Raw genomic sequence first — 27,676 nt, 5'->3', positions numbered from 1 at the left:
AACATGATAGAAAAGTTTGCCTGGTTATGAATCAGAAAAGAAACATTTACTCTAATTAAAAAAAAACAATCAAATTAAAAAAAAAAAAAGAACCAAGAAAAAGAAAGGAAAAGTGAGGGATATAGATAGACATGAGAGAGGGATTGGAAATGTTAGACTCTAAAATTCCCCTGTCCTTCATCCCAACCCTCCACTTCAACCCCTCCCACCCACCCCACACACACTCCCTCAGGCTACGTTATTGTTCCTGCCTATCAGTGTCATTTCCACAGGCAGCGCTGGCTGAAAAGGCAGAGAGGAAAGTGAGGCAGGTGAGAGAGGAGTCGAGTCGAGTCGAGGGAGAGAGAGAGGGAGGGAGGACAGGAACTTAAAGAGCAGAAAACGACCAAGCCTGAGGAACCCTGACTGCACTGCTACACCTGTAGATCCACACAGGGCTTCAGATCCTCAGAGTATGCCATCCCCTCCCGCTAGAGGATAAACCAGGTGGAGGTGGAGGACTGAACACCTGAGCACGCTGCACATAGGTGAGTCAAGCAGCTACCTGTAACATACTGCTCTAAAACTTTAGAACTCTGGGAGTGTGTGGGACGGATGTGTGGTACAGCTGAGATGGAGAAATAGAAAAGGAAAGTGAGAAGAGATGAGGAGAGAAGAAAAACCTGAACTGAACAAGAAACGTTGACTTTACAACTTTTGCAGTAAGACTAGTCTGACATGTTGGACGACCGTTGGACGTCCGTTAGAGACCAAACAGAACAGACCAAACATACAAGAATTACCTCTCTAACACAGCTCATAACGTTCCATGGCCTGAGGTTAAATTAACCCCTTCAAACCTTTCTCATCTTCTAACTTAAATGTTAAGTCACTTCTCTCAGAAACATGGCTTGGATGTATGTTGTGGTTCTGTGCATGTTTTTTTTTTAATCTTTTTATTGTTTAAAGACCTTTCACATCATAATATGGTTAAAATTTTATTTTATTTTATGAACATTCTGGCGAAGGTTCTTAAATTAACCATGATTGTTCAAATAACTTTTATTTTCCATAATGTTCCATAACCCTGTTCTACTTACAAATTGCAGTAGAACCTTTATATTGGTGAAACACATTTTTTATGGTTTATAAGGAAATCAAAAGTGGTTTATAAAAGTTCTACTTCTTAATTGATTGATATATGTATATTTTGTAAAGCTTTTTAAAATGTTAAATATTATTATGGTTCTTCACATGCATTCACATCAAACACACTCAAACAAATGGTTTGTTAGGGAACTAAGAGTGGTCCTTCTGTACCTTCAACCCTAAAAAACATATACATATTTTGTGGCACATTTCCTTAAATCTGTATGTAGAGGTTTTAGGAAAACCCTTAACTTGCTGTAGGAACTGTAGGAACACTTTTAATGCCCAAAGAATAGAACTTTTGGGTTACTGAAGTGTTTAGGCTCCTTATACATACTCAACTTTTCTTCACATTGTGTAAAGCTTCTTGGAAGAACACATAACGTTCTAGAGGAACCTTCTAATGGATTGTTCTTTGGCAGATTATTTTTTTTGTAAATTAAGCTTTTTGTTAACATGATATAAAAGTAACTTCTGAATGGCTCTAGAACCTTTATATTAGATGAAGGTTCTTTATACAATAAAAACTAGGGTCTGAAACAGCTCAAACTTTTTTTTTTGGGGGGGGGGGGGTGTTAGAAAACTAAAAAAAACTAAAAGTGCATCTTCTATAAACAGTATTTACTCAGAAGGACTCTATTATGGCACCTTTTCTTAATTTTAGTGTGTGTTCAGGTTCTGGAAAGATACATGATGCATGGCTAGGTAAATGTGTCAGTGAATGATCCTTGGGTAATTTTTTTTTTAATTGTTCAAAGTACCTCCACATAATGTAAAGGTGGATGTTGATATAGTGTGTAGAGTGTTTGATTCTTCACAGGTTCTTGACACTTACTCATCATTCCACTAAATGATGTGACTGTTTGAAAAAGAACCCCTAACATGCTAAGGGAAGCTTTTAAAGAGCCTTTAGAAACTTTATAAAAGGCGAAGGTTCAAACATTTTAGTGGATGGTTCTTGGGTAATACACTTTTTTAATGTTCTGAGAACCTGACAGAACATTTGCATGACTTGAGGGTTCTTAATACATTTTCAAAAAGGTTCTTCACACCTACTCATCACTTATAAAACTTTTAAAACCTTTAAAATCTCTATATTAGGTAAAGGTTCAGTGGTGAACCTTTCAATGAATGATTTTTGGGTTATCCATCTTTTAATGTTCAGAGAACCTTCACGTTATGTCATCTCTTCTTCTCATAGTGTAAAAAGCTTCTAGGAGAACCCCTTAACTTGCAATTGGAACTTTTTGATAGATGATCCTGATTTATTGAGTCAATGCTTGTAAATGGATCTCTTAAATGGAAGGGTTCTACTTCTAAATTGCTCTAGGACCTTTTTATTAGGCTTTTTTAGGGTTTTTTCAACATTAACCATTAAGATTCTTGTAGAGGTTCTAAGAAGAACCCTTACATTGCTGTAGAAACCTTTTGATGGATCTTTAAATTTTATGAAGGTTCTCTTCACAATGGTTTTTAAAGAATTTTTACCCTATAAATTTTGTTCGGGTGGGGTGTTTGCTGAGGATCCCACCAAATTAGCTCCGTTTCCCACATTTCCTTTCAGCCTAGCATCTCAATCAAGCAGATCATTTATACAGTACAGTACATTTCAGTTAAGGTTTGTTCAGGGGATCATTAGAGCGTGTTGTGCTGAATTAGGTCATGTGCTGGTATTGTTTCACTCGGAGCACGGGTCAGGTATTGGAGGAGCTCCAGGGCGGTTGGGTTAATGTGTAGCACACATGGCCGAGCTCCACGCCGCTCAGACCCGGGCAGGGTAGTGCTGAGTGTGTGGGAGCTGCAGGTGCTGTTAGAGGATCTGTTCCCAAACCCGCAGGCTCTGTCTGTCATTGTGCTGCCCGGGCACCGGCCTGCTATCCAGGAATGCCAAGGGGAGAGTAATAAGACTGAGAACAAACAGGAGCATTGTGCACTGCAGGCCCAGGGAGAGGAGCACACAGCCAGACAGACAGACATAAGGACACACACATGTGTTTGTTTTCATACAGTGTCAGGATGGGAAGTTAAATACATATATGTTTAGATATAAATATAATTATCAATATATGAGTTCCATATATGTTAATTTTCTTTATTTTGTTTTTGCTATTTTCGACTTAATTTGAATCTGGCAGTTGTTCATAATATTTCAGTTTCCTGATGAATGGACCACGTTAAATCTAATTTTACATCGTCTTCCTTTTAAAGTTGGCTTGAAAGAGGGTACTTCCTTCTCTTAGGAAATTGCTTTATTGGAGATACAAGGTTTTTGCACAACAGCCTTGATATATAACTACATATGTTGTAAACGCAATATTAAAAGTTTGACAGGAACCTGGAAATACGATGTGTATCACAATACAGGAGTTATGATTCAATATTTTCTAATATACTGGTATACTGTAATCAAGGCAATATATCACATTTTTTATTTATTTTAGAAATCTTTTCGAACTGGCTATTACATACAAAGCACCATAATATGCATAAAATATGCTTAAAAGAAAAATAAGCTCACTTTCTATCTAATCACAGCAGTTGTATCTGATAAGATGCAAGGTTTTTGCGTGACAGTGACAATATATAACTACTTCTGTGTAAAACTACAATACTGTGTACTGGCGAGATATTTAAAAAAAATGACATTTTAATCAAAGCAATATGTCATGGTTTTATGTCATGGAGTCAGATTTGAGAAAAAAAACTGTCATAGTATAAAATACACTATCATATGCAAAAATAAAATTAAAGAAACAATCAAAATAGATGAATCTGATTGTTAATCTCTTCCTGAGACAAGTCTTTGCACGTAATATTAATTGATACTGTGTTTCAGAGAATCGATACAGTATTTTAAAACAAAAATATTCTAATAAATGGCATCAGTGTATCTCTCTGACTGTCCCTGTAAAGCCATATATATTTATTTTACAAACAGAGTTGTCTAATACTTTTGCTTTTGCTGGTTACCTGGCCATTCGTGATGCTGCTTAGGGTGCTGATACAAGAGCTACTGCAAACATAGAGATACCAAAACAGGAAACTCAGCTTTTAGCTTCTCATTCATGCATTAGTATACCAAAGAAATGCATAATTCAAACTGAAGAGAGCTGGAAAGATAGCATATTTACTATGAAATAAGACTGTACCACAATACGTACATACAATATGTTTTAAAAGTATTTTGGACTAGAGGTCTGCACTCCCGCGGGAGTCCCGCGGGACCCGCGGGACCCGTCAGAATATGTTGCGGCGCGGGACAAAACTGAATTGTTATTGGCGGGAGCGGTAATTTAATCAATACAGGCCATGCGGGAGCGGGACCACATTAACATGTGGTCCCGCTCCCGCAAATTGATAAATAGTTAAGAAAATTATAATAATCACGCTATGATTCCCATGCAAGCAACAAAAAAACACAAGAAAAATCTCTCGGAGGATGGACACACACACACACATTTTCAGCATCTCCAGCAGGCGTGTGCAGAGGAGGGGGGGGGGGGGGGGGTGTGTAATTTAAAGGACGACATTTACTATACTGGTGCAAAATAATAATAATAATAATAATAATAATAACAATAACAATAATAACAATAACAATAACATTGTTATTGTTATTATTGTTATTGTTATTATTATTATTATTATTATTATTATTAATAATAATAATACAAATATTAATTAAACTAATTGAATTTAATTTTATATATTTTTACATTTATTATTTTATATAATATAGATCCACTTCTAATCCACTTCTAGGATTCTTGATGCACCTGATGGCATGTGTTTGGACTGCGAACTGAATTGCTGTTTTAATAAATACATATGTAAATTTGAAGCACTAAATGTAATTAATTCAATTCATATTAGGACTGCGGGACGGGAGCGGCGGGAATGTGTATGTGGCGGGCGGGAGCGGGATTAAAAGAAGTGATTTTTTTGCGGGAGCGGGCGGGAGCGGGACAAAAAGACGCGGGAGCGGGCGGGAGCGGGTTTAAAAAAACAGTCCCGCGCAGACCTCTATTTTGGACAGTGCAATTTCACTTCTAGAATGCTTTAAACACAACTGCAAAGGAAGTAAATAGTAAAATTTAATAGGAACCTATCAATAGGAACAGGGACCACCATGCCCCAATAGGGTTAAGTAATGCAGCCCTACTGTAAGTTCTGTTCATCTGATGGGGCCGTGATGGTGGTCTACCAAACCTTACACAGTTGTGAGGAGTTCTATTCCTTCTGTATCTATATTTATTTATTTATTTATTTATTTATTTATATATTGTTTCTTTTTAATCACTTATATGACTTATATGGCAACCCCCTTTGATCTGGAAGTGTGTTGATTGTACTGTATCAAATTTCCTCCAAAATATCACAGGTGTCTGCTGCTCTGACGTTTGTCCTGTACACTTATATTTAAATATACGTGTCTGCTTATTTAAGTCAGACCTTGTTTGCTGATCCTAACATAGCAGGATCCAATATAGCAGTCCTAAATAAGCCAGCAAAACAAACACAACCACACACACAGATCCTCTCTACAGGCCTGTGTGAATAGGCCATCTGCTCTCAGACAAACACACACTCACACATTTAGACACACATATGCGCACACACACACACACACACACACACACACTTATAATATGTACATATAGGTTCAGAAAATGGATCAGTGCAAACAATATAGATGCCTTTTAATAGAATAAACACAGACACTGTACAGAGCAGAACAATATGATCAGAGAACACGCTTTCCCACAGTTCAAAGCAGGACTTAGCTTTTAAAACCGTATTCAAATCTACTATTATACCATTTCACAGACCTGTGTGTTCTATAGTGTTCACAGTGCTTTCATTTAGTTTGTTTTCAAGACATACCACATGACCTTTACTGCTACCTGCACTAATGGTATAGTACAGACTGTAGTCGAGACTTAGACTGATCTCATAACCATAAACAGCACTCTTGACTTGGACGCGACGTGTTCTGGTCTTGGTCTTGATTTAGACTTGGCTTGAACAGTCTTTACTTCAGCATTCAAGCATCTTGCATTTAAATCTCTTTATTACAGTCCATTGTAATATAATGAAAAAAAATTAATCTGGTTTCGATCTCTTGATTTTAGTCTTGATTTGAACTTAACTACTGAAAGTCTTGGTCTTGACTTGGACTCAACATAGGTTTGAGTCCAGGTCTAAGTTTTGGTATCAATTCTGACTTGGCTCTAACAATTTTAAAGGAGAACTCCGGTGTAAAATGGACTTTTGGTGTTGTAAAACATGATAAAAAAAGTACTTACCTTTCATGAATAGCACACCTCCGTTCTCCCACAGCGCCCCGAGATCCAGAAATTTTAGCATTTGTCCAAACACCCTTTAGACTGGATGACACAGGACATAATTTGCCCCGCTAAATTGCTTTTTACACCGCTATTTAGGCTTAAAGTAGCTCCACACTTCACTGTTAGAATCCAGAGAGCCCTGACATTTAAAACAAGACATTAATCACTTGAAAAGTGCACAAAAAGCTTAATAAAAACCACTGTTTACAGCCCATAATGCTTCTTTGTAGCTCTGGGTGCCGCCATCACTGTAATGATAATGACAGACATATATACATAGAATCCGCATAGCTGCTTTGAGCTGGATAACAGTGGGGAAAAAAAGGGCAAAATATGCCCCGTGTCACCCAGTCTGAAAGGGTTTTGGACAAACTGTTAAAATTTCTTGATCTCGGAACGCTGTGAGAGCTATTCATCAAAGGGTAGTACTTTTTATCATTTTTTACTACACCAAAAGTCCATTTTACACCGGAGTTCTCCTTGAACTACCAACCTGTACAGCTACAAGCACCTGAAGCTTATCATTACAGCCTATTTCTTTGTATAACGAAAAAAATTCTTTATATAGTTCCAGTCTTGTTTTGATCTCCACTTAGCCTCTTTGATCTGGACTGAGACTTGGCTCTACCTGTCAGTCCTGTCACTGTCTGTCTGCCTGCCACAGACTCTAGACACTAATGCTTCAGAAACAAATTCTATTTCCCATAATACACCTGCATTCGGATCACATGACTTGGTGATCCAGGTCACCATTTCACTGATTATGCACACCTGGACTCAGCAATATAAATAGTTCTCACTCTAATTCTCTCCTTGCCCGATATTTAATCTATTTTACATAGCTCTTCTGCCCAGCGTTTCTTTTGTGTTCTGACCTTTTTGTTGCCAACCCTTTTTTTCTACTCTTTAGCTTAGCCCTTTGTTTGTTAGCTCCTTTTAGCTCCTTTAGCTCTATTTTGTGTTTTAACTATCCCTTTGCCTGTATTGACTACAACACTACCCTGTACAGCTACCAGCATTTAAAGGTTTTATATGGTCCCAGCCACTCCTGGTCTTGGTCTTGACTCGCACTTAGCTCTATCAGTCTTGACAATGACATTATCCTCTATAGCTACCTACACTTTAAGCGACTGTCTGTAAGGTTTGGGGATTTGGATATTTAGAGACCCTTCTGTTTTTAGAATGTATACAGCTCTGGAAAAAAAATAAGAGACCCCTTAAAATGATGAGTTTCTTAGATTTTACCAAATTAAAAACCTCTGAAATATAATCAAGAGGACAATGGATGAGCACAAGCCACCAAACCAAGCTGAACTGCTTGCAATATTTGCACCAGGTGTGGAATAAAGTTATCCAAAAGCAGTGTGTAAGACTGGTGGAGGAGAACATGCCAAAATGCATGAAAACTGTGATTAAAAAACAGGATAATGCCACCAAATATTGATTTCTGAACTCTTAAAAACTTTATGAATATGAACTCTGAATCTTTTTTTTCAGCCATTTTTTTGGAATTTGGGAGAAATGATGTCTGTAGTTTATAGAATAAAACAACAATGTTCATTTTACTCAAACATATACCTATAAATATCAAAATCAGAGAAACTGATTCAGAAACTGAAGTGGTCTCTTAATTTTTCCAGAGGTGTATATTAGACATTGTACAGATAGTCAGGACATTGATACCAATAATCACCATATTTTGCCCCCCATATCAGGATTTCTATTGATGCTTTCGTTTAAAAGAGAAAATCTTAGGGACAGCTGCTTTAAAGGTCATCATTACGGCCTATCTCTGCAGCAGCAGGTCTTACACTGCGGGGCTTTGAGAGTGTGTAAGCGTGATCAGAAGGTTTCTGAAGGGCACTCATGCTGACAGCACCTCACAAGCAGTGACAACAAAGCCGCCTGTGTGTGAGCAGCACACTGTTAATGAGGGAGACCCACAGAACCAGCACACATGCTACAGCATGATGACCAAGGTGCTGAAATGAGTCAGCAGAAAGCGGCGTAATGCGAGACTGATGACACAAGGGGGATGCTTAATGCACCAGTGGTTTCTGGTTTGTGGAAACATCACTGTGTCAAGTGAAAGCAGTTGTAGTGGTGGAGTCAGTATCAAAATAGCGTGTCCTTTGTTTCCACATCATAGTTATTTAAATTGCATACAAACACTGTACAACAATATGTTTTTAAAGACTTTAAATGAACAATTATTTCAAATATAGAGGAATAACCTTTACTTAAAAGTACTTTTTGTACATTTTATGCAGTTTTCTTAGATGTAGAACACAGGCTTTTTGCCACTTCTGCAGTGTTGCTTGGTTAAGTAGATTTATTATTAAAGTTTAAATTATTCTAAAGTTAGAATTTAGGCCTTTCAATTATTAATTAATCTATTTTTATTTTAAAAAAAGCTACCTCACTTTGTTTATTTTTAATGAACTGAAGACACTTGCTTCATATTCAGCAATCACGCAATAATACACAAGAGGGAGTCCTATAACCTGTAATATTGGCACTGGTTTAGTTTGTATTTGGTTTGTAAGCGCTGCATCATTGCTAGGTTACCTGTACGTGGCGGAGTAATACATGGAGAGCTTTGGTTACACTGCATTATGCTGATAATGGCATTCATAAAATATCAACAAGGTTACCATGAACAATTTAACATATTTGCAGCTTTAGATCAGCCCTGTTTCCATCAAATTTCATTGTTTTGCTTATTGTAAGTTGTCCACCCTGTTGTGCAGATTGCTGTGACAGTAAATAGAAGTGAAAATGAAAAGAACATATGCTGGAAAATTATAATTTCTGTGTAGCCTTAGGTCTTATAGATATGATAAGTGGTCACAGTTTGCTAATAATAATCTAGCTCTGCAGCAGAACATCAGATATACAGTATAATGAAAGAAGAAGCAGAATAACTGTGTACCGTTGCTATAGCCACTTGGCCGGCCATGTCAATACTGCTATAGTGTAAATCCTCAGAGTGCAGAAACGTACACAGAGTCATAAATGCAGAACACAGCACCTTTAACCTCAGATATCGACTGGCTTCCCAGCATCCAAAGGAACATGTGGGTAATGTTTATTGAATATCTTGAATAACAGTGCCTGCGATACCATGCAAAGTATATTTACTCAAGACTGCAGTCAACATGAAGAGAATGATGCTGAATTAAAGTTTAAATACATGACTGCACTGTAAAAATATAGTGCAGTTAAATTAAAAATGCTTTTGTTTTTATAATGCTTCTATTCATTATATTATAGTCTTCAGGTCATTTGCTATCAAATTATTGATGGTCGTATCATATTCAACTACTGTAAACTGTAAATGTGGACATATAAAAAAAAAAATCATTTTGCATTTCAGAGCTCGGAAAGCTAAGGCCCAACAGTGGCATCTTAGCAGATGTGGGAATTGAACCCACAACCCTGTGCTGTGATTCATGACCCAGTGCTCCAATCCCCAAACCAATTACAATATATTACTTATCTTCAGGATTAATATAGGATTAAATGCCCCGCTCAAGGACTCAACAATAGCAGCTTATTAGATATGGGTATTGAACCCACAACCCTGTGATTAATAGCCCTGTGCTTTAAATCCCTGAGCCACTTACATTAAATTACTTATCATTGGGATTAAGAGAGGATTAGGTGCCCTGCTTCAGTGCTCAGCAGTGGCATCGTAGCAGATGTGAGAATTGACCCACATCCCTGTGATCAATAATCCGGTGCTGTAAACACAAAGCCAATTACAGTATATTGCTTACAGTAGGGGGTCAGTTTAGCAGACGTTGGTATTGAACCCACAACCCTGCGATCATTAACCACGCACTCTTAGCACTGAGTCAATTACAGTGTATTATTTATCATTTGATAGTTGCATCGGTTTATTATTAAAAATATACAGGTTTGAATGTTAAGAACCATTTAAAAAAGGTTAAAAATATATCTTTTACAGTATGCTTAGGGAAACATTTATTTTTCTATTGCAAACCCTTTGTATTGTCTTTATTTTAAAGCATTTGAATTGCAGGATTCATAAAAAAAAAATCCGGGACTCACCCATTAATTAATAAGTAGTATAAGTAGCTAGGGGTGGGCGATATGGCCCCAAAATAATATCACGATATTTCATGATATTTTCACAATAACGATACTCTTGGCAATATTACAAAACACTGAATACATTTTTTTTTTTCAAAAATACACTATACACGGCAAGAAAAAAAAAAACATATATATATATATATATATATATATATATATATATATTATTACACACAATAATATACTGCACACCCCTAAGAGAGATATTTAAAATTAAAATCAGATTTACAGTAACAGAGGTCAGTGATCCAGAATTATTAGTCATGATTCTAATAATAATAATGCACTCCAAATATCGCCATATATCCAGGATTAAAGTATAATAAATGATACTGGACAGATATATAGTCTCTAGTAGATATATAATGGGAAATGGGGTGGGTGATATGGCACAATATTTTAGGGTATAATATTGTTCACGATATTTAAAAAGTTTGAAGATATTATCGTGTACGATATGATATGGCACACCCCTATAAGTAGCTATTAAGTAATAGCCTCATACTAAATTATACTAATCATTATCTGTCTTTTTCTCTTTTCAGCCAGTTGAACTTCAGAAAACTGCAAACAAGAGGTTGCACCAGCCAACCAAGATGGACTCTGGCCCGACGGTGTGGCACACCCAGGTGGCTCCTCTGGAGATGGACGTGGAGAAGGGCCCTGAGCTGCAGTGCTCCATTTGCTTCAACACTTACGACAATGTCTTCAAAACACCCAAGCAGCTAGACTGCACCCACACCTTCTGCCTGGAGTGTCTGTCTCGCCTCATGGCCATCTCCATGGACCCTCAGGAGACAAAGATCTCCTGCCCATTCTGCCGGCGCCCCACGCCCATCCCCAAGAACGGCCCCCCAGCCCTCACCACCAGCCAGGAGGTGCTGTGCCGCCTACCCAGCCACCAGCAGCATGAGGAGCCTGTGTGGTTAGACGGTGAGAAACTGTGCTACAAGCAGCCGTTAGATACCGGAAAGGCAGCCTTCTGCATCTGCGTTGACATCGGAGCAAATGGGCAGGCTGGGGTCCCTCCTGTCCAAACTCGCTCGAGACCAGGCCTTCTGGAACGTCTGACGGACTGGAGGAAGCTGCTGCTCTTCATCGTCATCATGGTTCTGCTGGTGGTGATCGTGCTTTGGCCCTTGCAGTGTATTGTAACAACTGGCTCCATGCGGTGTGTACCTCGGGCTCCACGGCCCTCGCCCAGCACGGTGGCCCCTTTCACAGTGAATGATCCATGATGGAACCAAAGGAACATCACATCAAGGACATTCTGATGGTGACCAACACACTAAAACTGCTTGAAATCATAGACAAGTATAAACTGAGGGTATTACCAAGAAAAAAGTGTTGGTGCTAAGTTCTAAAAGCATCTAAAAGAAGGTATTTGAGGTATTTTCTGGAGATCCTAAGCTGTGATGAAACAATATGGTGGTAGACCATGTCACGTTTGTGGTTGTTGTATTGTACTGGCTACTGATACACAACAACTTTCCCATCATGAGACACTCTATAGCAGAGGACCTACCAAATATTGTAAACTGGATTTATAGTCCAGATCTGAAGACTACTTCTCTATACAAATCCAGTGGAGAGGTCCAATGGTTTTTCTGGGGTCTTGTTAGTCCATAGAAACATGAGGATCATATTCATCATCTTGAGAAAGCTTCTCAAGAACAGACAGGGCTTAAACCAACTGGAACAAGCTACCAGGATGCACTGCCACCTCCACAGCACACTGGACTTGACTGGATTGAGTTGATTGATTGTATAGAACAGATACAATAATTTTTAGTGTCCCAAAGTCTAGGTGAGATGCATTTCTTGGCTGCTAAGTCATAGACCCCTGTTCCGAAGTGAAGGACCCATCAGATAGGAGCTGACATTACGAGCAATTTTGAGGGTGCAACTGATGTATCCTTCCTGATCCTCAATGTAACCCACAATTATTTGCACTTCTACAGCATGAAGGGAAAAAACTGCAGTGGCAAGCACTGGGTGCAAGGCAGAAAACTCACTAGGCATGGCCAGACAGACTAATAAAGGACCTTCCACCCTACCTAAGAAGGACACTGAGAAGGTGGCCTAAGAATCATTCAAACCTAAGATGTACACACCAATGACGACCAAAAATTTTGCACTTTTCAAAAGTATTCACGCTCCTTTCTTAATGAATCATACTTGACATCATCTTGATTTTTAAACAAATGAATATACCAAGGTTTTCTGGTAGCTGAGCAATGATTTCTGGACATTTTTAGAAATATAGTAGCTACAGTATTCAGCAGGTGGCTCTTGCCTACGCCAACATCTATTAAAAAGTTATATTAACTTTTTAATTGCTACTCTATGAATGTCTTACCATGCAGTTATTTTTGTTTGTTTTATAAAACATTGCGATGATCCCCTTTTTTACGGTATGTACGTATGTACTTGTGTGTGTATATATATATAGTGTATTTGGCTGCTCTGTGTACGATGGAACACATTATATTTTGTTTACAAAAAATAAAAGCTGAGTAAACACTAAACCTGTATGGAAGTCTTGAATTTTGTTTACTAAATCTCTAAATCCTGTTAATAATGCACAAGATAATCAGAGGTTATCTAGATTGAACAAACTGAACAAATATGTCAATTTTACGTCTTTTACAACATTTTCTTTTAGGTTAAACTTCAGATCATGCAGTAAGACCCAAAACAAGTGTTCTCCAGCTGAAACCTAAGCTCGATTCAGCAACAGGCTGAGAACAGGAGTGAACACCCATGTAAACCAATCTGCAGCCTCTGAATGACACTGCAAAAACCCAAGTGTTTGTGGAGATTAACCACCTGCCCCCTTCCTCCTGGGCATTTCTGCTGTCTATGAGACACCAATTTAAGTAGTTCATTGCTAAGCCCAATTGTGGGAATGAGGTTAAATGTCAAAGAACGCTGAAACTATATCCGTCCTTCTTGTATGCAGCCTCCAATACGGTACGTCCATGAGGAAATTTAGGTACCCTCACCATATCCTGGTCCAAAACTTGGCAGCATGCACAAGGAAGTTCATAGAAAAATGGTGGTCAGATTTACCAGAAGCTTTATAGAGGGAAGATGATCATAATGCAGGGGGCAAGTCTTTACAACAATAAAGCTTTAAGTGAAGTGTTTTTTCGGGTGTAACTGTACCTGAGGTGATACGGACAAGCGAAAAGGTACAACAGCGATCAGCGGTACAAAAATCGATTCAGTTCTTGATTGCAGATTTTCGAATCATGTTTTCAGTGGTGATTAAAAAATTTAAAAAATAGTAACACTTTACTGATTTCAAATTAACAGCATGCATTAATGCTTTAACGTTGACAGACTAAAGCGCTGCCACATACCTGTCAAGTTTTGGACTTAAAAATAAGGGAAATCTGTCACCTGCTTCGAGTCGCCCACCAACCCAACCGAGGTTCAGAATCCCTTATATTTTAAGACAGGTTTACAATAAATCTAAAATAACCACCTGGGAACATTTTACAAACTACAATTAGATTATCAGAATCTGACAGGTCTATCTTTGTTGACACTGAAATGTTGTGGACATTCCTACATATGTAATTCTTATAATACAGTAAAACCCTTTTCTAGACATTTACATGAAATCATCAGCTTTTACAAAAATGACATGGACCAGATGTATTGCCCCACTAAACATTAGACGTCTTATGGACGTGCAGATCATGTCTATATTGCGTCGGTCGGTCCAAGACCAATTCTGTACGTCTACACGACGTGCAAACTAGGTCCGCTATTTGGACGTCTAACTATGACCCCACTTGGACGTCAATATGCAGTTAAACATTTGAACGTCGGACTAGGTCACTTTTTTGGACGTCATGGGGACGTCTAATACAGGTGCAGGAAATTAACATTATTTAAGAATATATTTATTTTTAAATGTATGTCAAAATTGTTGTTATCAATATTGTTAATCACTATGAATATAGATTATTTATGATTAAGCATCATTTATTTCTAATTATTTATTTGAGTATTATATTTTTTATCTATTTAATTAATTAACGAATGTAGGTATTTATTTACGTATGTTTTTATTTTTATTTGGAAATGCAATTTATGTGGAAAATTGTTAAGTTGATTTCAACCAGTCAACACCACTCTGATTTGCTGAGACCGCACGTCATCATAAACTCCACTCTGATATGCCTAGGCAAAACACCCTAAACATTTTTTGGCTGCTGCAGTAGCTCAGCTCAGCTCAGCTCAGCTCATTCAGTTCAGCTCCGCTCCGGACCGGACTCAGCTGCCAAGCTATAAGGTAAGACGATATGTATAATAAGTTAATGTATTTGTAGTGTTAGTTGTTTTAGCTCTGTGGTCTTAACCTGAACCTGCTGGCGTTGCCTCTCTTCCCAGGCAGTTAGCTAACTAGCTAGCTAGCTAACGATAGCTAAACAGTGGCCATAGTTAAAATGGAATTGGAATTACTTTTGAGAACGACCGTAATGCAAATAATATTTACTGTAACCGAAGCTTTAACGTAGAAGCATTGTCCGGTCATTAAGTCAATGCACTAACCAGAGCTAGGCTGATAAGCCAATCTAAGCTAAATCAAAGAACCGTCTTTGGCTAAATTCGCTAAGCTAGCGTTAAGTTATATAAGTTTGTGGCACCCACAATTAACCTAGGCAACTGGGGGCAATATCAAGTGCATTTTGAATAGCCTGAAGAAGTAAGTTTATGTTAATATTACATAAATAAGGCAATTTAAAATAGTTTGTTGTGGGAAAACATTTATTAAAATAGCTTAATATGATGTGTGAGAATTAAAACGGCACGATAATTCTGGTCAGGTGTTAAATGTGTATTCCCGCCTTTAGCTTAGCGTTAGCTAAGCCATAGCATGAAGAAGTAAGTTTATGTTAATATTACATAAATAAGGCAATTTAAAATAGTTTGTTGTGGGAAAAAAATATTAAAATAGCTTAATATGATGTGTGAGAATTAAAACGGCACGATAATTCTCGTCAGGTGTTAAATGTGTATTCCCGCCTTTAGCTTAGCGTTAGCTTATCGTTAGCTTAGCATTAGCTAAGCCATAGCATGAAGAAGTAAGTTTATGTGAATATTACATAAATAAGGCAATTTAAAATAGTTTGTTGTGGGAAAAAAAATATTAAAATAGCTTAATATGATGTGTGAGAATTAAAACGGCACGATAATTCTCGTCAGGTGTTAAATGTGTATTCCCGCCTTTAGCTTAGCGTTAGCTTATCGTTAGCTTAGCATTAGCTAAGCCATAGCATGAAGAAGTAAGTTTATGTGAATATTACATAAATAAGGCAATTTAAAATAGTTTGTTGTGGGAAAAAATTAATTAAAATAGCTTAATATGATGTGTGAGAATTAAAACGGCACGATAATTCTCGTCAGGTGTTAAATGTGTATTCCCGCCGTTAGCTTAGCGTTAGCTAAGCCATAGTGTGAAGAAGTAAGTTTATGTGAATATTACATAAATAAGGCAATTTAAAATAGTTTGTTGTGGGACAAAAATAAATGGCCATCTTCAACATTTTCTGAGATTTCTAATTTGTCTTTTTCTACTTGTGCAGATGGAGTCATGAAATGTGACGGGACAGCCACCGAGGACTTCATACTTCGGAGCATCTCAAACATGCACCACAAAGACGTGGAGGACACACCGCTGTCTCTCAGGACCTAGAATCTTAATGAAAGTATAATGATGTTAAGGGAAGGTGTAGTGGAAAGGTGTGATAGTGTTGAGGGAAGGTGTAATGTTAAAGGTGTGATAGTGTTGAGGGAAGGGGTAATGTTAAAGGTATAATATTGTTAAGGGAAGGTGTAATGCAGGGGTCTCAAACTCATTTTTGCCGAGGGCCACATTGACATATTGGCTGTCCTCTGAGGGCCAGATGTAACTTACAAATATAAGAAAATGTAACCAGATGTAATATAAAATGAATGTAATTACTCCTTAATGTTAAATAACTCTCAATATACTATTTATCCAATCAAATATTACAGTTGCATGGAAAAATGTTTGCTTGTTGCTGTATTAACATAAATCCTTTTAATTTGTCATGTTATGAAATCCAAAAACTCCATCAATCAAGAACCAAACTATTCAAGTGAATAGAAATTACATCAAGTACAAGTTATATTAACTTTGATCAAAACGTTTGATACTGAAATAAGGCTTAATAAATATAAAATCAAAAATTGTGAGCTGTGACAGATTTAGCATTTCCTCAGATTTAGCAGTTCCTCATCCAACCACTAGTCGGAGCTGCAGCTGCAGCACCACAAGCCCGCAGTCTTTGCTTAGTCAGAGCTACAGCCCAGCCACGGGCTACAGGACTCAGCTGAGCCTGTCTGGAGCGTTTTGAAATTTTTTAAGTTCTTCTGTGTATGAAATAAAATAACCCCACTAACCGGATAATACAGCTCTCTACAGTTCATCTTTCAGCCCAAGCAGCTAACAGCAGCAGTTTAGAGCAGCGTCACGGAGGCACTGCTGGGATTACATTATAAACAGGTCAGTTAGCGCTGCTAACCTCAGGATGTTTATAACTACGGAGTTTAGTGAACACACCACGGCAGCAAGGTTAGACTGTTGAAGGCTACTGAAGACTACTAAAGCAAGCAACGCAGCGTAAGCAAAAAAAAAACAAAAACCACACACACACACACCAAAATACAAGTTAAGATAAAATATGAAAACGAACATAATAAAGCATAAATTATTAAATTGAATTGCGGGCCAGATGTATGTTTATTTTGTTAACCCGTGAGGGGCCGTATGAAACCGCGTGGGCCGGTACTTTGAGACCCCTGGTGTAATGTAAAGGTGTAATAGTGTTGAGGGAAGGTATAATATTGTTAAGGGAAGGTGTAATGTTAAAGGTGTAATAGTTTTGAGGGAAGGTGTAATAGTTTTGAGGGAAGGTGTAATGTTAAAGGTGTAATAGTGTTAAGGGAAGGTGTAATGTAAAGGTGTAATAGTGTTGAGGGAAGGTATAATATTGTTAAGGGAAGGTGTAATGTAAAGCTGTAATAGTTTTAAGGGAAGGTAAATGTTTAGTGAAATTGTTATGGTGTGAATCTAAGGTGTATGTTATGTTGATGTAAAATAAAGGCATTAACCCCAAATGAGATTTACTCATTATTTTTATTATTATATTAATGTTTCCCCAAACAGAAAGGGTCAATTTAAAATCAACAGTGGTAAGATGGGGGTAATTAATTTATCCCTTGCTTTTACTGGTTCTTTGCAGGTTGACATGCTTTGGAAAAAGTGAGAGGGTTGAAATGCAATTTATTTGTAAAGCATATTGTGTATAACTAACGTGCATAACTAGTTCCAGAAGGTTGTGAACCTGTTCCAGTAATTGTTTGGCTTAGCTTTGTATGCGTTTCCAGTGATCTGCTGAAGCTGGAACAATGGAACAGTTGCCACCGTCTGAAATGGCACTACAGTTATGTAGGGAGCCTCAAAGTAGCTGGTCTATAAAAACGAATACATGTAAATTTCACGTAGAAAAGACGTCCACAACGACTTAATTTAAACTAGAATTAGCCCTTATCCGGAGGTCTGGGGGACGTCAATACTGGACGTGCAGAAGACGTCAGAAAAAAGACGTCGTCTGGCGTCACAGTCTGCACCTTCAGGAGACCAAAATTGGACGTGCAAAAATGACCTAGAAAAGACGTCGTTTCAACGTCTCTTTGTTTAGTGGGGCATAAGTAAATATTAGTCCAAAGGGGCCTAAACAATTAATAATTTAATTAATACTTCTTTCTATTGATCACTCCAGTCCTGTCAGTCAGTTAATTTCAGCCCTCTTCACATTTTCTCTCTCTCCAGATCAACCATCACTTCTGCCCCTTCTAAATAATAAATTACACCACAACACACAATAGCCCTGAACTAATAAAATAAATACAGTTTCGTTCATTATAGCTTACAGTAGGCCTGCAATCCTAAATTAATAAACACAGTTTGAAAATGAAATAGTTATTGGCTGATCAGGGCAGGTAGAACATCTAATTTTAAAGTTAAGCTAACTGAGTCACAAGCTGTATTTTCTTAAGCACACAGTCGGTTTGATCCGACTGTTTCAGAAACAGCGTCATCATAGTTTACATGTTTAGCTCCGTTACCTCGCTGTTTATCCAGATGTGCTTTACCGTCAGCTGCTCCGACTAGCTCTCACAGCGAGGGGGGCGGGGCTTTCCTACATTGCGCTCCGCGAAACCAGGAACCTGATTGGCTGTTTCACCTGAAAGGCGGGACTTTCTCCTTGAACCAGCACTACCATTGGTTAAGAGACACACAGTGACCAGTGCCCTGTCGCCTCAATAGTAAAGTTTTTTTTTTTTTTAATATAATACGGGAAATTTACGGGAAAATACTAATACGGGAGGACGGCGGGAAAGAGGAGTAAAATACGGTAGTTTCCCGGCCAAAACGGGAGACTTGACAGGTATGCGCTGCCACTATGAGCGGGAGGTCACAGGTTCGAATTGGCCCTGCTCCCTCTGTGTGGGTAGATGGCACTCTCTCCTCACATCACTCCTAGGGTGCTGTCCGCAGCACAGGGCGCCTGTGAGCTGATGTATCAGAACCGAGCCGCTGCGCTTTCCTCCAAGCGCGCTGGCTGCTCAGCAATGCTGCATCAGCAGCAGCTCAAAAAGAAGCGGTGGCTGACTTCACATGTATCGGAGAAAGCATGTGCTAGTCTTCACCCTCCTGGCATGTTGGGGCATTACTAGTTATGGGAGAGTCCTTATAAGTGGGTTGGGTAATTGGCCGTGTAAATTGGGGAGAAAATTTGAAATAAAATTATTTAAAAAAAAACGTTGACAGCCTAGTTTTAAGCAAACCTGGAAAGAAAGAAAATGATTCGTTATCTATTATACACCATTGTTCTGTATATTACAACAATAAAACCATCTGTGAAACCATATGTTCAGACTGCAGACAAATCAGATTGGAGTCTCAAATTGATGAGGTTGTTTGTTGTTGCGTTGTGAGTAACACAAAAGACATTGGAATTTGATATGACCATCCAGAGACTCCAGATCAAATCTATTCAAATTTGATTGTAATCAAATTTCTAACCCAAATCTCCAAATTTGTTTAGGATGCAAATTGAAACTATAAATATATATCTAGATACAATCCAGATATGCCAAAAATCAAATTTGGGCTAGCAGTCTGAGCATAGCATGAATGCCCAGACTCAAAGCTGCCACCTGTCCCGGCTTTCCCAGGACTGTCCTTCTTTTTCATATTTGGTCCCTGAAAAAAAACACATTTTATGTCCCGGTTTTCACAAGGTTAGACTAACTGACTATTTAGACTTTTTCTGCCTGCATTAAATCGGTCTTTTTTTCCACTGAGGTACACTATTGTGCCTCATTGGTGCTGGGGGATCATGTGACTTTACTATCCAATCGGTAAAGGTGGCACATCAGATTCTACATTACCACATTTAAAACAACTCTATAGACATTTACCGTGTATAACCTTAAGAGATAGAAGTGAAGATAAGAAAACACACATAAGCCTGAAACACATTATAGGCATCTCCTTACCTAGTTTCCCATCTGGTGTGCTCTCCCTCCTTAACCTTTTTGCCAAGAGGGATCAAAAGCAAAGCTCACTTAATTCCTTCTCATAATTAATGTATTTGAAATATTCATAGCTTTGAACAACCCTACTTCTCAAAGCCACCCTACAACCCTACAAAACCTGTAAAGAGGCGTTTTTCCAACTTAAACTTACTTAAATCATCGTTATTCTGCTAATTCTGTTGCCTTTTTATTGTGAAAGTTTGGCACTAGGTACCTTGAACTGGGCCCTTTTTAGTATCTGTTTACTCATGTGATGAATGACAATAAAGTCTCCTTGAATCCTTAACCAGGTACAAACTGGTGATGCAGGTTTTTTTTTGTTTGTTTGTTTTTTTTTGTTTGTTTTTTGTTTTACGAATCCTTTACTGTTACTGTGAGCAGGGCACAGGGGACTTTTATTCTTTCAGCGAGGCTTAACCATACAGGAAGCGCATCCTCTGAGGCAGCGCCGGCATTGCCACGCCCATGCAGTTTCAGCCAATCACAGCAGAGCAGAACAGCTGAACGCAACACACCTTTCTAATTAGTAAGACGCGAAAAACTCGGCGTGCTCTGCAGCAGGTGAGCAGAAAAGCTGATTTATTTTCATATTTTCAGCTGAAAATATTGGTTTTATGTCACCAGTACCATAATATAATATCGTTAAATGGGTAAATAAATTATAATTTCAACCATAGACCTGCTCTGTTGTTTGTGAACTGTATTAATATCTTATTAAACTAGTGTAGATAGACAGGTAGAACCTGCTAACGCTAGCTTAGCTAACTAATAAATAAAGATCCACTCTTTTAATATCAGAAATAAGTAGAATCACCAGCTTTAGATAACAGGTTAATAAATGCAGGGGAGCTCTGTGGAAAATAATTAATACAGTGTTTTAATCATACAAACCTCTGAAGCTCAGATAGTAATTAGCTAGTAAACAATGGATAGCTGACCTAACTTTAACGTTACCTGTTACTCAGGAAAACTAGTTAGTTAGCTATGGGTCTCATGTACTGAATAACAAAAGCTAAGATACTAGTTACCTAGTTATTTATATATTGAGACAGTTCTTCTCATCCTTTCAACAAAGCAACTATTCATGCTTGTCTGCTTTATGCTGACCACAATGTTGCTTAGTATATTTGGGCCATTCCACCAAAAGGGTGCCATTTCTGTCCCATAAATTGTATTATTAAGCATACCGTCGTGTACATAGACATACTTGCAAATTGACTCCATATCCCATCTATGCTTTAATATATATATATTTTTGATAAAGTTCACATTTTAGTTGGGTCCCTGGGTTTTTACTCATTCCTATTACTGTAATACATTACCCCATCTGAACAATCTAGAACATTCCAGATTGAATCAAGTCACATCTACAACAGGAAGTGACATTGGAAGACCAAAATTAAGTTCCTTTATTTGTTTTTCTGTATATGTGATCTTATTGTAACTATGACTGAGGAGGTCAATCTCAACACTCATTCTTGTTACCTAAAGTTATATTTATTATGTCTTGTTTTGGGAAAATCAGTAGAATGTGCTCAGTGTTCTCATGCTGTTAGCATAGCCATCATTCATGTTTTTTTCTGATTCAATGCTAAAAATAACCTTGAGACAAAATCAAAGGAATTATTTGACTTTTTTTAAACCATCTTTGGCTTAGAAACCTTAAATAATTAAGTAAATTTGCCTGAATTTGACCAGTACATGTTTTGAATAGTTAAATATGTGTTATTAGACTCAGAGTTGAAAAAAAGGGGAAAAATGTTTAATTTGGAAGTTACAACAAGCAAATGGCACCCATTTGGTGCAATGGCCTATCTACGTAAATATATTACTTTATGCCTATAGATGTGATGAGTAGTTCTAGATGCCTGTATGACAGTCTGGTAATCATATAGAGCTAGTTACCAGCTTGAGAGGAATACAGCAACTGTCCTATATCTTTATTAGTTAATGAGAGCATTCTCTACAAATTATTACTTTTTTAGTTTTCATAGTTTTTTGTCACATTGTGGTTTTATGTGCTGTAATGCATCCAATTAAATACATCCTCTGTAATAAATTAATCAAAATTAATTGCTTTTAAATGCATTCTTTATCAAAGTATTTTAAACTCCAGTTCAGTTGAATTTTAGGAGTAAAAGTTACATGTTACAGAAATCATGGGGCCCTTAGTAGTGAATGTTCTCATTAAATAGTGGAGATATGTTATAGGGGTGTGCGATATTGACCAAGAACAATATCTCTAATTTCTGTAATTTTGCCCACAGCAATAATAAACAATGTTTTAATTACACAAATCAAATGTGTATAGAAGTCATATATTGTACTAGGCTGCACTTCTTAAAGGATAATGGTAATTGCTAATAAATATATTTATGGAAACAATATATTTTTTTTTATTTACTTAAAGCAAACCAAAACATTAAAATCACTAGTGCAAATAAAATAGAGCAAACAGTGCATGTATGTGTAAATCATGTAACCTACTTGTTTTTCTTAAGGTTTAATTAATAAATATTTAAATAAAAGTTTTAGTCTTAGATTGTGTGTTAGAGAAATTGTATTTATCATAATGGTGTCACTTAAAAATTTGCATAAAAATAAGTTTTGTTAAAGTGTAATTAAACAAAAGTAACTTTTTCTTTAACAATCCTCCTCCGTGACCCAGAAACTGATTTTGTAATGAAAGAAGCTGCTTAAAATCCTCCTCAAAGAGGCTTCCAATAAGCAACAGATAAGTTTCCCACCCACAAAATGTTTTATAGATTTTGGAGTGACATCACTGTGCCACGCCCACAAAGCACCTGGACACACATTTATCAAATTTTGTTTATCAAATTAATTACTTATTAATTCATTAATTTTTTTGTGTGTGTAGCAATAATAAAACTTTATAAAAACGTGATTGTAGAACACATCATTATTATGAACAAATTAAAACGAGATAAAATGAAATAAAATAGCTTCCCCTTTTATTTGGTAAATGTTTTACATCATTTCAGAAATGTAGTATTTTCTCTGCAATGAACAGGAGGTGAAAGAGCCACAATTAACAGGATGACCATACCTGACTGTTTGCAGCAGCTGTGATTGGCTGAGCAGTGATAGGAGAGATAAAAATGAGCATTGTGATTGGCTCAGTTTATCAGTAGTCAACATTCTATTAAAAGGGATCAGCTGTCCCATTTCCCCGATTACTCAGTTACTGCTATTTCTCTCCATTTCTCCTCCTCTCCTCTATTTTTCTGGGGTAAGAGAAGAGGAGTACCAAAAGCACATGTTCACTATGTGTAACTTACCAAAGCATTATGGTTAAAGTAATGTTAGTGTTAGAATTTAAAGTAATATACCTGGAGAAACAGAAGTAAAGTGAGGAATTAGCACCTCTGGACGAGCTAAGCAAGGTTGCCAGAGTCACTGTTTTGAATCAATTATCACGTTAACACATTTTTGTTTGCTTTCCCTTATAATAGTGTTGGTTTTTCCTCTTCGAAATGTAGCTAATGTTGACATTATATTCAGGAGATGTTTGGAATTAGCCAGACTAGAGCATACATTCACAGGCAGTACAGCAGAAACAGGTTAATGTGTCACTTTTAAAACTGTATGCAGTCTATTTTCTGCTGCTCTTTAGGACTATAGCAGACATTTAATGATCACACTAATTATTTATTTGTTGTAATCAAAATTGGTTTAATTCTGGAATTTAACTTTTTATAGCTCCATTGTTTTTTACAGCTAAAATGTGTAACATATTAGTAAACTCTTGGTTAAATGGAAGGAAATTTTACAATACACGTAAAATCTGCTGTGCTAAAAACTCGTACAGAAAGTTAATACACCATATGATTAGGAATACATCTCTTTAAATAAAGGTGATGTTATGTAATTTTTTTTTAGTATAGAAAGCCAACTGTGGTAATCACATTCTGTTCATTGTAACACAATTTGTGTGCTAATTTTGCAGGTGCATCACGATTGGCCGTGCCCAAAAAGAAGTGAATGCAGTGCGTGTGGTGTTTCCTCATGTCAGGATGTTGCTGTGCTGGTGTCCGGTGTCACAGGTAGGCTTCATTTTGTTGTGTAAGCAGTTGTTTTATCTTCTTTAATCATTAACTTAGATTATATAGACAATTAGTTCAAAACCTGCACATATTTTCTCATTTTCTTAATGCATTATTTTTAAGCAGGGCATAGATGGTACAGACAAACTGAACCACTGGAGACAAAAAAGAAAACATTGAACTTAGAAACAAACTCACGCACGCCATGATTGCAAAACAGTAAGTTTAATCAGCAAATAGAAAAAAATATATATTACCACATATACTGGTTACATATATACCTACCTCTACAATTCCATGTACTATATATTTCATACCATATTACTTAGAAACAGAACTGAGAAACAGATGGACAACAATGTGTAACTGTAGTAATAATAAATAGTAAATGATATATAGTATATACAGTATAAACACTACTGATGATGATCTACCACTCTAAATATTACCTTCTCTGTGGCCATCTTGGATGTTAGAAATGTGACAACGAACAGCAAAAATATGTAGCTACAAATAAGAGTTTAAATGTAAAATATATAAGATGTATATACTTATGTGGGAAGAAAATACTGTTGCTGTTCATAGTTTGGAATCAGTTATAATTAAATTTTTATGCTTCATTATTATTATTTTTTTTTTAAATACTGAGTACTTCTGAAATTGCCCTTAATTTTTATATTAATTATTTAAAAAATGAACACTGATGGCAATCATAGATTTTGTTTAATCAAATTTACTTTTTTGACTTATGGATTTGATCTGTTTACTTTGAAAATCTGCACACCAATCTCGCCCAACTAAATGGATAAAAGTTGGGGCAAGATGGGCAGATTTTGGGAGGAGAGTGAGACATTAGTAAAAATATAAATAAATATTTTATTTCTGATTAATATATTCTTGCACTTTAACCTGTTTTCCTATTATGAAGTGAAACACATTTCAAGATTAGCATATTTCAGTGTGATTTAATCTGCAGCAACTCCAGAACGCTGCTCTGAGGGTCCTGCTGTCTTGTAGGGTGATCATATTACAACTGCTCTCGGCTTATTACACTGGTTATCTGTTAGTTTTAGAACAAATTTTACAGTAGTAGTAATGTTTTTAAAATGTTCTCACGGTCTTTGCTCCCCTTTGTAATGTGATTGTTGGGTATATTCCAGCAAGGGCTCTCAGGTCTTTCCATAGTACTGTGCTGATAGTTCTAAAATCTCGACTGAGAGTTGGAAAGGCTGCTTTTGACCATTATGGCCCAAATCTTTGGAACACTCTTCCTGGGGAAGTTTGAGCCATTTCATGTTTGAGCACTTAAAAAAAAGAGCTTCAAAACTGTTTTATTTAAATGAGCTAATTTGTAGGCTTATTTTTTATTTTTAGGTCACCTGTCTCTGATCCTTACTAAACAATTTTAATTTGTAACTTTGCTAATTTATGTCTGTATTTTTATAATGACTGCAAATGTTTTATTGATTGTATTAATTAATGACCTGAATGTTTACCTTTTTATGCTTATATGTGGGCTGTAAAGCATTTTGGGCTCCACGTTTGTATGAAAAAGTGAACAATTCTTTTCTGTTTCTAAATGTTTTATAGCCTGAAGTATCAGTTCCTGAGAGTCTATGCCAACAAAAGAATAGAAGATCTCCACAAACTTCTCCTGGGAACGTTGCTACAGGTGAGTTTTAGATAATTCTGCTGTGTTTTTTTTTTTTTTTTTTTTTTTACTGTGTCAGTGTGGATTGTTATGCAGATTGCCGTCACAATGTACATATGAGCATAGGTGAGAAAAAGGTGTAAGGTGTTCATTTCTTCTAGTGGGAATTGCAGGATTAAACCAATTGGCCAGTGTTCATATGCTAAAGCAGCTTTTAGAAACTTTTTTTATATAATGCTTTTATTAACGCCACTCCTATCTCTAGTAATGTCTTCAACACTAGGAGAGTGGAGATTAGCGCATGCCTTCTCCAATACATGAGAAGTCAGACTTAGCATATTTTTCAACTGCCACTGATTTAGCATCAATGAGTAGCCAGTGCACTCAGGCAAGTGCAGTGACACAGCTTTGATACATCAGCTAACAGGAGCCTGTGCTTACCAACATCACACTAGGAGTGATGACTAGGAGAGAGCACCATCTACTGTACCCACCCAGAGAGAGCATCTGGTGACAAATGTGCAGACAAAAATTAGCTAAACAACTCAGGTTGAAATCGATATATATACATTTATATAAAAAAAAAAAGCATCATAAATATAAATTATTGTTTTTGTCTTAGGTCGTGGAAGCTTAAATAGATATTGTTTTGGTTTGGTATTGTCACATATGCAAAGTCTGCATTAGTAATAATAATGTTTAGACATTTTAAGTGGGTTGTTTTTTGTTTTCCTGTCTAGATATTTAAAGAACATGAAGAGGACATGAAACCCCAAATCAAAAGACTTTAAAGACTTACAGCATTGCCATTTTCCTGCAGAGGCTGACTATTGCTACTACTACACACAACTATAATATCAGTGTTGCTCCCAGGACCTGTGACTGCACAAATTCCTCTGGAGTGATGTTGGACAAACTCTGCCATTTGCAAAATTCAAAGTTGAAGAACAGGAAACAAGTGCAGACTGCAACAAATGATCAACTGAAAAACATCCTGTGCAGCAACACCGTGCTAAACTTACCTGTAAGATGGTAATGCTTAGAGTCAGGTATTCATTCTGATGCTTTGTAAGTGCAATAACATTAATGGAATTAGGAAAGAAAAGTACCACACATTACTTAGAACAGCTTTATTATTTAAATAAAGTACATAAGACATTATTTTACATAAGACATGAGACACTTTGTGAAGAAAAATGTTCACAAAACAGTACAGTGCACATGCAAATGAAGAAAAACAGCAAATTTTACATGTGTACTGTACTGAATGTTTTAGTTTATATATCTTTGAGCACTTAAAGAAAGAGCCTTAAAAATGTTATTTAAATTAGCATTTTTGAAGGGTTGTTTTAATTTTTGTTCACTTGTCTCTGATCCTTTCTTAACAATTGTAATTTTGCTTTTTATTTGTAAATGTATTTTATTTTCTAATGAATGCAAATGTTTTAATTGTTTACTATTTACATGTCTGTTATTTATGTACGTTTTTTCGTGTTTTATTTACATGCACACTGTACCGACTGCCCAGTTTATTTACATGTGCATCGTACTGGTTTCTCAACAGAAATGCTGTGTATGTAAATCATGTTCAAAATAAAGCTGTTGCAAATAATGTGCTTCCTCTTTTCTAATTCTATTGTTTTATATATAGAATATAACAGAACAAATGTCTGACTTTACATATCAACAGTACAGTGCACATGTAAATAAACCACAGAAAA

General features: G+C 36.8%; 1 protein-coding gene, 1 long non-coding RNA gene and 1 other non-coding gene across 3 annotated transcripts; all 3 read left to right on the top strand.

Moving 5' to 3' along the window:
• The first annotated feature begins 210 nt into the window (after nt 1–210).
• LOC111188165 (RING finger protein 223) lies at nt 211–13,123 on the top strand. Its single transcript, XM_022677246.2, has 2 exons — nt 211–527; nt 11,141–13,123. Exon 2 carries the CDS (start codon nt 11,192–11,194, stop codon nt 11,831–11,833), a length of 642 nt encoding a protein of 213 aa, XP_022532967.1. The 5' UTR covers nt 211–527; nt 11,141–11,191; the 3' UTR covers nt 11,834–13,123.
• A 1,147-nt stretch (nt 13,124–14,270) lies between these two features.
• Nucleotides 14,271–17,753, top strand: LOC125780677 (uncharacterized). Its single transcript, XR_007423949.1, has 2 exons — nt 14,271–17,563; nt 17,598–17,753. It is a non-coding gene; the product is annotated as an uncharacterized LOC125780677 (long non-coding RNA).
• A 2,942-nt stretch (nt 17,754–20,695) lies between these two features.
• Nucleotides 20,696–27,676, top strand: LOC103031494 (uncharacterized). The gene is made up of 4 exons (XR_454515.4): nt 20,696–20,801; nt 24,208–24,304; nt 25,895–25,976; nt 26,696–27,676. It is a non-coding gene; the product is annotated as an uncharacterized LOC103031494 (transcript).

The sequence above is a fragment of the Astyanax mexicanus genome, chromosome 13 (assembly GCF_023375975.1).
Source record: "Astyanax mexicanus isolate ESR-SI-001 chromosome 13, AstMex3_surface, whole genome shotgun sequence".
NCBI lineage: Eukaryota > Metazoa > Chordata > Actinopteri > Characiformes > Acestrorhamphidae > Astyanax > Astyanax mexicanus.
The sequence above is the reverse complement of the archived record's forward strand: the minus strand, read 5'-3'. Positions and strand labels throughout refer to the sequence as shown.